This window comes from Chrysemys picta, chromosome 4 (genome assembly GCF_011386835.1).
Source record: "Chrysemys picta bellii isolate R12L10 chromosome 4, ASM1138683v2, whole genome shotgun sequence".
Classification (NCBI taxonomy): Eukaryota; Metazoa; Chordata; order Testudines; family Emydidae; genus Chrysemys; species Chrysemys picta.
Genome location: NC_088794.1, coordinates 17290403 through 17302923, shown reverse-complemented (window position 1 = coordinate 17302923; position 12521 = coordinate 17290403). Strand labels below are relative to the sequence as shown.

General features: G+C 50.7%; 1 protein-coding gene across 6 annotated transcripts in view; it reads left to right on the top strand.

Moving 5' to 3' along the window:
* CR2 (complement C3d receptor 2) overlaps positions 1-12521 on the top strand; it is a 194513-nt gene that overhangs the window by 26227 nt on the left and 155765 nt on the right. For 2 of the 6 annotated variants that reach the window (XM_065594555.1, XM_065594554.1), the window contains exon 4: positions 10687-10879. The exons of the other annotated variants lie outside the window; for them this stretch is intronic. In XM_065594555.1, coding sequence (XP_065450627.1) covers positions 10828-10879 — 52 coding nt within the window. In that variant the 5' untranslated portion in view covers positions 10687-10827. The remainder of the gene's footprint in view (positions 1-10686; positions 10880-12521) is intronic. 6 annotated transcript variants of the gene reach the window in all.

Genomic DNA, 12521 nt, shown 5'->3' with positions numbered 1-12521 from the left:
AGTCAACTCCTTAATAAACAGAAGGCAATTTTGTGCCTTCCCTGAATCAAGAGAGACGTTCTCTCAGTCATTATAACAAGTTCTAACTTTGCATGGATACGGTCATTCTGTTTTGAACTCCATGTAACAATGGTGAATTTCTGATACTGTTCATCCTTTGTAGAAATAAGCTTTCATTAGTGAAGAAAGCATCACAAATAATTTTCAGGATATTCTTGTTGTAGGGGGCAAGGAGAATCTCTGTCGTTGAGCTTAAATTAGGAAAAGGCAATTTTTATTTGCCTAAACTCAGGATTCCCGTGGGCCTGATAACAGGAAATTGCTTGACAAAATACATAATTAATCCATGGAACTCAGTGCCGTGAGACTTTGAAGTAAAGAGCTTGGTAGAATTCAAAGAAGGATGAGACACTCAAACTTTTGTCCTGCAAACACTTAAAACTGTTTTTAATGTCACTTGTGAACTATCCCATATAAATCAATGGGTCTACCCAAGCGAATATAGTTATGCATGTGAGTGTTTCAGGGTCTGGGCCTTAATTTGGCAATATAAATATATGCACTTGGGATAATTTAGTTGGCTTATAGTTGTATTCCTCTTTAGGATAAGAGGGGAACCAATAGGATATGAGGTTAGGAGGAATCTTCCCCCTTCCATCTGGCCACCTGTGGGCATAATTATCCATAATGTAGGTTTTACAGGTTTCTCTGTAGCTTCTGTGACTGGCTGTTGTCAGAAAGGAGATAAGACTAGACCAGGGTTTCTCAGCCTGTGGGTCGGGACATAAAATAGGGTTGCCAGAAGGCTTGTTTCAAAGGGTCACATAGCAGCTCCTGTGGCTCACCTCCCTGGCCTGGGCACTACAACCTCCGTGATTCCAGCGCCACTCGGGTTTGGTCCAGCCGTCACGCTGACAGCAGCCTGGGTAGGCAGAGATGGATTAAGGGTTTGTGGGGCTATGGGCCAGAGCAAGTGGGGGGGGGGCACTTCCCACCCCTTTTACCTGCAGTCTCCCCATCTTCCTCCCTGGGCACTCCAGCCAGGGAGCGGGGTTGGAGCGAGGAGACTTGTCCTACCATGTCCACCCGGCAATCCTGCAAGACCCTGCGCCCCCACCCCACTCCCCGGCAGGAGCACTGGGTAGGTGTAAGGAGTGGGTCGGGGTGCAGGGGCACCCATTTTTCTCAGGGGCCCCAATTGGACAGGGCCTCTGGGCAAAGGCCCCGTTCGGTCAGTGGCTAATGTGCCATTGTGCATAGGTCAAATATGGAAGGGAGATGGGGTCAGGTGGGTGACAGCTCAGGGCAGCTGACTTCTTTCCATCGCTTCTGTCAGGATGGGTTGTCTTTAGGTCTGATTTTTATTTTACAAAACATTGCTGGGGAGGAAAGGTAAGGGGAGCTGCTTAAGCTGAGTCATTGACAAAAAAAGAACAAGTTAAAAATCACTTAGAAAAGTTAGATGCCTGCAAGTCACCAGGGCGTGATGAAATGCATCCTAGAATACTCAAGGAGCTAATAGAGGAGGTATCTGAGCCTCTAGCTATTATCTTTGGAAAATCATGGGAGACGGGAGAGATTCCAGAAGACTGAAAAAGGACAAATATAGTGCCCATCTATAAAAAGGGAAATAAAAACAACCCAGGAAACTACAGACCAGTTAGTTTAACTTCTGTGCCAGGGAAGATAATGGAGCAAGTAATTAAGGAAATCATCTGCAAACACTTGGAAGGTGGTAAGGTGATAGGGAATAGCCAGCATGGATTTGTAAAGAACAAATCGTGTCAAACCAATCTGATAGCTTTGTTTGATAGGATAACGAGCCTTGTGGATAATGGAGAAGCTGTGGATGTGGTATACCTAGACTTTAGTAAGGCATTTGATACGGTCTCGCAGGATATTCTTATCGATAAACTAGGCAAATACAATTTAGATGGGGCTACTATAAGGTGGGTGCATAACTGGCTGGATAACCCTACTCAGAGAGTTGTTATTAATGGTTCCCAATCCTGCTGGAAAGGCATAACAAGTGGGGTTCCGCAGGGGTCTGTTTTGGGACCATCTCTGTTCAATATCTTCATTAACGACTTAGATATTGGCATAGAAAGTACGCTTATTAAGTTCGCGGATGATACCAAACTGGGAGGGATTGCAACTGCCTTGGAGGACAGGGTCATAATTCAAAATGATCTGGACAAATTGGAGAAATGGTCTGAGGTAAACAGGATGAAATTTAACAAAGACAAACGCAAAGTGCTCCACTTAGGAAGGAACAATCAGTTTCACACATACAGAATGGGAAGAAACTGTCTAGGAAGGAGTATGGCAGAAAGGGATCTAGGGGTTATAGTTGACCACAAGCTAAATATGAGTCAACAGTGTGATGCTGTTGCAAAAAAAGCAAACATGATTCTGCGATGCTTTAACAGGTGTGTTGTGAGCAAGACACGAGAAGTCATTCTTCCGCTCTACTCTGCGCTGGTTAGGCCTCAACTGGAGTATTGTGTCCAGTTCTGGGCACCGCCTTTCAAGAAATATGTGGAGAAATTGGAGAGGGTCCAGAGAAGAGCAACAAGAGTGATTAAAGGTCTTGAGAACATGACCTATGAAGGAAGGCTGAAAGAATTGGGTTTGTTTAGTTTGGAAAAGAGAAGACTTGAGAGGGGACATGATAGCAGTTTTCAGGTATCTAAAAGGGTGTCATAAAGGGGAGGGAGAAAACTTGTTCACCTTAGCCTCTAAGGATAGAACAAGAAGCAATGGGCTTAAACTGCAGCAAGGGATGCTTAGGTTGGACATTAGGAAAAAGTTCCTAACTGTCAGGGTGGTTAAACACTGGAATAAATTGCTTAGAGAGGTTGTGGAATCTCCATCTCTGGAGATATTTAAGAGTAGGTTAGATAAATGTCTATCAGGGATGGTCTAGACAGTATTTGGTCCTGCCATGAGGGCAGGGGACTGGACTTGATGACCTCTCGAGGTCCCTTCCAGTCCTAGAATCTATAAACATAACCGGGCATTCAGAGAAGCGATGTCTAGTAAAGCACAGTAATTCTAAGGTGTAGAATGGCGGCAGCTCGCATTTCAAACACTTTCCTACATCCTAGAAACATCAGATGAGGCACAGCCTCCAACCCAGCAAGGCTGAATCCTTTTTCCACATGAAAGCACTGTGAGCAGACCAGTCGTGTCTAAAATAACATGATTTTCTGGGCATTTATTAAGTTCTATAGTAGGGATGATTAGAGCCTTCTTCCACCTGTTAGATATTTGCACTCCTTACTACTTGCATCTCCAGTTTAGAAGAAGGATCACTTGTTCCCCTTTGCAGAGAATTAACAAGCATTCCCAAGCATCTGACTAGTGTAGACGAGAAGTGAGGACACACTCTGGCTAACAGTTTATAGCTCTAGATTGCCTTTAATTACTTAGTGTTCCTTGGTCCTATGGTGTTAGACATATCATGTTTTATAGCAGAGATGACCCTGGTCAATCATTTGTCTCCACCTACTAGCATAAAGAAACCATGTTTCATCTTTCTGAACTGTAACCTAGTTCTTTGCTTATTTCAGTAACAAATTTGAATCTTCTTTCTTTCTTTAGTTACAGATTAATTGGACCGATTTCCGCCCAATGTGTGCTTGTGGGAAATGGAGTTGATTGGGGTGAGGAGGTTCCACTTTGTCAAGGAAAACTAATTTAAGGATTTTAAGAATGGTTCACGTCTGGAGATGCTGCTGCAAAGCTGGTGCTTCAGAGGAGTCTCTGTTCTTCTTCGAGTGATTGTTCACGTCCATTACACATTAGGTGTATGCGCGCCGCGTGCACGGACGTCGGAAACTTTTTTCCTTAGCGGCTCCTGTCGGGCCGGCAGGGCCCCCTTCTTCCCGCCAGAGCGGCGCCCCGCTCCAGGGTATATATATCCCTGCCGACCCGACCCCTCCAGTTCCTTCTTACCGTCCGTGGCGGCGTTGGAACATCTCTGTCTCTCGTCTGAGAGTGTCCCTTAGCAATAGTCATTAGTGTTATCTAGCAGTTATCAGTTAGTTTGTAGTAGTGTTGAGCCAGTAGTTAACAGCTCATTAGGGTACTTAAAGTTCCTGCCGTGGTTGTTTGTTCAGCCCCGGGTTGTTCAGCCCCGGCACCGGCCCCGGGCGGTGGGGTATGCCACACGCCCAAGGCTTCAAGGCTTGTGCCACGTGCCGCAGGCCTATGCCATTGAGCGACCCCCACACCTCGTGTCTCCGTTGCCTGGGGGAAGCTCACCAGAAAGAGCGCTGCAAGATCTGCAAGGCCTTTAAGCCCAGAACTAAAAGAGAGAGGGACTTTCGCCTTAAGCAGCTGCTCATGGAGATGGCGTTACAGCCCTCCACTTCGACGGCACCGTCTGCCTCCGTGCGGTGCGCCCCGGCATCGGTGCGGGAACCGGCGCCAGCGGGTCACCCGAAGCCCGCGGCACCGACCCAGCGGGGAAATACACGACGCCGAACATCTTCGCCGGCGAAAGCGAAGGGCCAACCTAAGGCCCGAGGACGCTCCCCGCACAAGAGGGCGGCACCGGTAAAGACCTCGAGTGCCCCTAAGGCCGATACGGCCCCAACACAGACCCCGGTAGTGGCTCCGGCGCCGAAAGGCCCGTCGAGCCCCGGATGGGCGCGTCGAGTGAGGATGAAGGGCTGGAGGAGCTCGTGGAACAGCCCTCCACTCCGGACACGTTTGAGGCAGCTAAGGACCTCATTGCTTTGTCCGTCGAGGCCCCGGCACGCGCTGAGGGAGCTCCGCCGATGCTGCCGCGCAGAGGCAAGCCGGCGATGGTGCGCCCATCACGGTCGCCGTCTCGGCACCACTCCAGGAACCGGTCCCGGTCGAGCTCCGCCTCGGTGGACTCCCGGTTGCCCTCGGCGCAGGAAGCACCGCAGCAGTCGGGCTTCAACAAGCGGTCGGCACCGACTCAGCAACCGAGCACGAGTCGGCACCGCAGGGTCGGCGGTTCGTTACCCAAGGCCGACCAGCTGTAGCCGTTCCCGGTCCCGCGATCACCGGTACCGTTCCAGGTCCAGGTTGGTGAGGCGCTATTCCAGGTCCTGGTCGCGGAGGCGCTACTCCCCAAAACTGGACCGGCACCATCCTACGGCTCCACCGTGGCCTTCCAGGTCACCGTCCGTGGTCTCGGGAACTGACTCAGACCGGTACGGCGCATATGCCCATAGGTCACAGGCCAGCAGGGACTACGGTCAGGCCCAATGGGGCCAACCGAGCCAATGGCCATTCTGGACACCCTGGGCCTACCACCAGCAAGGGCCCCCATCGAGGGCCTCGAGATCCGGGCCATCCGGGTACTGATCCCGCTCCCCGTGGCACCGGCCGCCATCGTATAGGGAGGCAACGGTCTCTAGACCACCGGAGCGGGAAGGAGTGGACTCAGCACCGAGTACGGTGCCGTCCCAATCCCACGCGGCGGGTCAGGCCGCAGAGGAACAACTGGCTAATGCCGGATTGCAGGACAATGAGGATGGGCAGAAGGCCCCGACCTCTTCCTCCTTGCCAGACGAGGCGGTAGCGGGCACACTGGTGTCCGGCCCTCCCCCGATTGACCATCGGGCACACCAAGACCTGCTTCGCCGGGTAGTCCTCAATCTGGGCTTGCAAGCGGAGGAGACTGTAGAGCAGGACGACCCCATGGTCGATATCCTGAGCCCAGAGGGCCCCTCCAGAGTCGCTCTCCCGATTATACGGACAGTACAGTCCAACTATAAGACGGTGTGGCAAACACCGGCCTCCAGTGCGCCAACTGCAAAAGGCGTGGAGAGGAAATACTTCGCCCCATCTAGAGGGTTTGACTTCCTCTTTCTACACCCATCCCCCTGTTCGCTGGTGGTCTCGGCGGTCAACGAAAAAGAGCGGCATGGCCAGCAAGCTCCTGCCCCCAAGGGCAAGGAAGCTAAGAGATTGGACTTATTCGGGAGGAAAGTCTATTCATCTGGGGGCCTTCAGCTGAGGATCGCCAATCAGCAGGCGATTCTAAACAGGCACAATTTTAACTCTTGGGCATCAGTTGCCAAGTTTAAGGACTCCCTCCCACCTGACGCGCATCAGGAATTTACGGCCCTGGTGGATGAGGGAATGGCAGTGGCCAAGACCTCATTACAGGCCGCACTAGACTCAGCCGACGCTGCGGCTAGAACAATTGCGTCGGGAGTCGTGATGAGGCGTTCCGCGTGGTTGCAGGCTTCAGGTCTCCCGCCAGAGGTGCAAACCACACTGCAGGACCTCCCGTTTGAAGGTTCGGGCTTGTTCTCCAACCAAACGGACGCCAGGCTGCATAGCCTTAAGGACTCGCGGGCGACCCTTAAGTCGTTGGGTATGCACACTCCGGTAACGCAGCGTAAACCCTTTAAGCCCCAGCCACCACAGAGGCAATACCACCCTCGCCCCCGGCACGAGCCTTACCGCCATCGAGGCAGGGATAACAGGCGGAGACGTAACAATACGCCTAACCAAGGCCAGAGTCACGGCCAGGGCAAGCCGCAGCCGGGAAATAAACCAGGCTTTTGAAGCTACGCCCAGAGGACAGCGTACCACTTCATATACCGGATCCTCCTCTGGGTTTCAAGGACCATCTGTCCCATTTCTACCGGGCCTGGTTGCGCATAACATCGGACCGCTGGGTCCTGCGCACAGTGAGGGCGGGCTATACCCTCCAGTTTTCCTCGCCCCCTCCCTGCCATCCCCCTTCCCCGTCCCTCTTCAGGGACCCTTCTCACGAGCAACTCCTCATACAGGAGGTACAGACCCTTCTCGCTGCAGGAGCAGTAGAAGAGGTCCCTCTAGACCTAAGGGGAAAAGGATTCTATTCCAGATACTTCCTGATCCCCAAGGCGAAAGGGGGCCTCCGTCCTATTTTGGACCTGCGCGATCTAAACAAGTTTCTGATCAAAGCGCGCTTCCGTATGGTCTCCCTTGGAACTATTATCCCATCCCTGGATCCGGGGGATTGGTATGCTGCCCTCGATATGAAAGATGCCGATTTTCACATCGCAATCAATCCGGCCCACAGACGGTTTCTGCGCTTCGTTGTCGACCAGCGCCATTTCCAATTTACAGTCCTGCCCTTCGGCCTGGCGTCAGCACCACGGGTGTTTACGAAGTGCATGTCCGTGGTAGCAGCCTTCCTTCGAAAAAGGTTCCCGTACCTGGACGATTGGCTACTCGCGGGCAGGTCGGAGGCCGAGGTCCGATCTCACGTGACGCTGGCCTTGCAGACGTTCGACAAGCTCGGCCTCCGGGTCAATGTGCCCAAATCCACGTTAGTCCCCACACAGAGGCTGGACTTCATAGGTGCAACCCTGGACCCGGTAACCGCGCAAGCGAGCCTACCAGAGGCACAGTTCATGTCAATTCACAGAGCCGTAAGCTCGGTCCAAAAATTCCCCACGACAACGGCAAGGTGTTGCATGCAGCTTCTGGGGCATATGGCAGCTTGCACACACGTGGTCAGACATGCCCGCCTGAGGCTCCGGCCTTTACAGTTGTGGTTCGCCCACACGCATCGCCCCAACAGAGACCCATTGGATCAAGTAGTCACGATCCCAAACCAGGTGCTCAGCTCGCTACGCTGGTGGCTCGATCGCCAACAGGTATGCGAAGGGATCCCCTTCGCTGCTCCACAGCCCACTCTGACGTTGGTAACAGATGCATCGGACCTGGGTTGGGGGGCGCACCTGGGGGAACTGCGGACCCAAGGGCTGTGGTCCAGAGAAGACAAGCTGCTTCACATCAATCTGAAGGAGCTAAGAGCGGTTCGCCTCGCCTGTCAGACCTTCCGCGCCACCATAAAAGGTCACAGAGTGGCAGTCCTGACGGACAACACTACCGCCATGTTCTATATAAACAAGCAGGGTGGGTCCCGGTCTTCTCCGCTCTGTCACGAGGCACTCCAATTATGGAACTTCTGTATAGCCCATGCGATACACCTCATCGCGACGTATCTTCCAGGGATTCAAAACGGCTTAGCAGACCACCTCAGCCGCTCCTACCGAATGCACGAATGGACGTTGAGGCGAGACGTCCTGCATTCGATCTTCCGGAGGTGGGGCTTTCCCCGGGTGGATCTATTCGCCACCAGGGACAACAGCCAATGCCCTCAGTTCTGCTCGTTCCAGAACCTCAGCCGGGGATCATTAGCAGATGCTTTCATGATCCCATGGGGAGGGAGCCTAAGATATGCTTTCCCTCTGTTCCCACTCATACACAAGGTTCTCCTCAAGACCCGCAGGGACAGGGCAACGATCATACTTATCGCCCCGGCCTGGCCACGCCAGCATTGGTTCACGTCCCTGCTGGAACTGTCCATAGCCGATCCAATCACCCTCCCCCTCCATCGCGACCTAGTCACGCAAGACGAAGGTCGCCTACTCCACCCGAACCTGTCTTCGCTACATCTCACGGCGTGGTATCTCTCTGGCTGAATGATGCAGAACACAGGTGCTCTCACCAAGTTCAGCAAATCCTCCTTAATAGTAGGAAGCCCTCTACAAGAGCGACCTACCTGGCAAAATGGAAAAGGTTCTCCCACTGGTGTGAGCCTCAATGCATACAGCCTTTACAAGCCTCAGTTCCGTCGATCTTGCACTACCTACTGCACCTCAAGAATCAAGGGCTTGCACCCGCCTCAATTAGAGTTCACTTAGCCGCTATTTCGGCTTTCCATCCGGGAGAGTTGGGAGTGTCAGTGTTCTCCAACCCCACAGTGGCCCGATTCCTCAAGGGGCTGGAAAGGGTGTTTCCCTACTCACGCCCGCCTGTTCCGGCGTGGAGTCTGAACCTAGTCCTAACAAGACTCATGAGTCCTCCCTTTGAGCCCCTAGCCACTTGCTCCCTCACGCACCTCTCATGGAAGGTGGCGTTTCTCGTGGCCATCACGTCGGCCAGAAGGGTATCGGAATTGAGGGCCCTCTCTTCGGAACCACCCTATACAGTGTTCCATAAGGATAAGGTGCAACTGAGGCCGCACCCCAAATTCCTCCCAAAGGTGGTATCACAGTTTCACATGGGGCAGGACATTTGCCTACCGGTGTTTTTTCCTAAACCCCATACGGACCCTCACCACCGCAGCCTACATACCCTGGATGTCCGAAGGGCGTTGGCATTTTACCTGGAACGGACCAGGTCGTTCCGCAGAACACCCCAGCTGTTCATTGCTATTGCGGAACGTATGAAAGGCTTGCCTATCTCGACACAGCGCTTGTCGGCATGGATTGTGCATTGTATACGCACTTGTTATGAGCTCGCCAATGTTCCGGCCCCGGAGATCCGGGCCCACTCGACTAGAGCCCAAGCGTCCTCAACGGCCTTCTTGGCGCAGGTCCCTATCCAGGAGATCTGTAAGGCAGCCACCTGGTCGTCCGTACATACGTTCACAGCCCACTACGCAATCCATCATCAGACCAGAGAGGACGCGATGGTCGGTCGGGCTGTGCTACAGTCAGTTGTACCTTGACTCCTACCCACCTCCAATGGTAAGCTTGGGAATCACCTAATGTGTAATGGACGTGAACAATCACTCGAAGAAGAAAGAACGGTTACTTACCTTCTGTAACTGTTGTTCTTCGAGATGTGTTGTTCACGTCCATTACACTTCCCACCCTCCTTCCCCTCTGTTGGAGTCTCCGGCAAGAAGGAACTGGAGAGGTCGGGTCGGCAGGGATATATATACCCTGGAGCGGGGCGCCGCTCTGGCAGGAAGGAGGGGGCCCTGCCGGCCCGACGGGAGCCGCTAAGGGAAAAAGTTTCCGACGTCCGTGCACGCGGCACGCGTACACCTAATGTGTAATGGACGTGAACAACACATCTCGAAGAACAACAGTTACAGAAGGTAAGTAACCGTTCTTTCTTATATCTTTTAATTCAAATAAGAGTAAAACTTGAGGATGTATGTTTGGTTGGGGAGAGAATGAAATCATACTATGGTTCACCGTGGTGTTTAGATGATTCCAATAGAATCAATGCTTAAAAACAAAGTCCCTTCCAAATTGTTCACCTGGCACTGTTTAATATTCATAATCCAACAGGCCTCATGGCACCTCTTTGCTATTGTATCTGGTGTAATCCTGCTTGCTAAGTAAAAGGCATGATAATGACTTCAAAAAGTCTTGACCCTTCCCAAACCTGACTACCCACTTAAAATCTGAGGCTCTTTGGGAGTGAATCACAATTAATTTGTCTCTATTTTAATTTGATCTCATGGATGCTTTCTGGGCTTAGTCTGTCAATCATGCTGCTGATGGTCCAGTCTCGAATCTGCTGCTGCTACAAGAAATGCCCTAGCTTAGTTTTCTGCTGATGGAACAACACTACCTCTAGAGATGCTGGGCAAGAGGTTCTGGCTCCCTGAGGCTAACGTTGGGGAGGGGCATGCTCTGTTAAGGTCATCTTCCAGAGCTGGTGTTTTATGGAGCATCCTCCTTGAGCAATGGACGTACTGGGTTGGGTCAAGCCTAAAAGCAGAAAAACCTTCAGAATCTGAAAGAGGTCTTGCTTCAAATGTTACATTGCAATGTTAAGTCCCCTTCCAAATGGCTACATAGCTTTCTGGGGGGATCTGAGACAACTTTCTTAGTGAAAATTCTCTCTTCAGTTCACCTTCAATGGAAACTTTAATTTTCATGTTGCCTTTCTTTGCTTCAGCAATACCTTGTCTTCCACCTCCTGATATCACCCATGGATCCCATACTGGTCAGAGTGAACAACAGTTTCTCTATGGCTCAGCAGTAACTTACACATGTGAGTTACTTCTCTCTTATTGGAGAGGCCTCCATTCATTGTACAATGAAAGATCATATCAACGGAGAGTGGAGTGGGCCTGCCCCTGAATGCAAAGGTTAGTAGCATCTGTTTTTATCCTCCTCTTATTCTATCGTCCCAGGAAAAACTATATTTTGATTGCTAAGCAAACCCATAAACCTGAGGAAAGTCCATATTGATTTCCTGTAAATACATATCTTGAAAACTAGTTACTGTTGGAAACCCAATCGCTAAAGAAGCAACGTCACTTAATAAATGATTTCTGGAAACCATTTTGCCTGTTGTACATCCTGTGGTCATCTTATCTCCCTTCAGTGTTCCAAGACTGCAGTTAATTCTCATTTCACAAACAGTTGACTTTAAGTAGAATAAAACTCTTAAACTAAGGTTTTGCTTTTATGCCAGCACCCTACTATTCGAGTGCTGAAGGGGAGGGGAGGGAAGGGGAAGAGGGAAGGGAAGCCATACAAGCGGGATTTTTTGGCAACCCTCTTTTTCAGAACTCTCTCGGAGGGCTCCTTGGCAGTGAAGGCTCATACTTCTTTGGGGGAAGAAAGGTCATTGTGCAATCCTCATGTTGGTGACTGCAGTGCAGTGTTCATGCACACACACTGCATTTAGCTAACAATGTGTTCATATACTTGGTATCCAAGCAGCTCCACCATCTTGGGCTTGTTCTTGATGGGTTGCCCATCTTAAGAGCTGGCATTTTGAGGCTTTTATAGAGGCATGGTTTGGTGGGTTGCTAAATTTGCTACTTAATATAAAGCTCCCAAATCAGGAATGTGACTGTAAACTAAATTTTTTAAATGGTTTTAAAAATAGTCCATGACTGGAGATGCTGCAGTGTAACTGGTGTTAAATGTTCTTTGAGTGATTGTCTACACAGATTGCATTTGTGGAGTGTATGAGCACCATGTGTGCAAGACAGAATCTTTTGAATAGCAGTGTCCACTGGGGCAGTGTTTGTTCCCTGGATGCCCTCGCACCATGTAGGTGAAGGTATAAAGGTCAGAGCACCTCAGCTGTTGTCTATTGAGTGAAGACCCGTGTCTCTGTCCCTTCTGACTGGAGTAACTCCAGGCAGCACAGTACCTGCCTTTCACCATATATTTCCAGCACAGACAGGTTGACCAGGGACATCTGCTTGCTTTCTCTTCAGAGGGTTTTTAACAGGTATAATTGCTACAGTTATACATACCGCACAGTTCTTCCTATGCAGGTCTACCTTATTTTAAAGTTAAAAAGCATTACAGGGAGAACATGCATGTTAATAAGCTTCCCAGATTTAACCCCACCACGTCTCTGGATTCTGGCAGGCATAGTCCTTCATCTCCCACCCAACGGGGATTCCTTCTGGTTCTTAATTCCTCACAGCTCTAGCTCAGAACAAGCACCTGATCCTTGCAATTCTTTCCAAAGGATTGGGGCCCTCCATGGACAAGGGGTCCTATCCATTTGCTGGATGAGGAAGAAAGCCCTGAGGCTGTTAAAAAAAACCAAACAAGCTATTTATCCAAAAACGCTTTCTTTGTCAGTCCCTGGAGACTCCAGTATGAACTGGTATATGCACCTCTCTGGGGGCTGACTTCAAAGGCTGATAACCGAGGAAGTACACTAGCATCCCCCTTCCTCTAGAGAAGGTACATGCAATGCCACTACACATTCACAATTGCGTTTTAATACAATGGACTCCAAAGGTATTAACCCTAATTCAA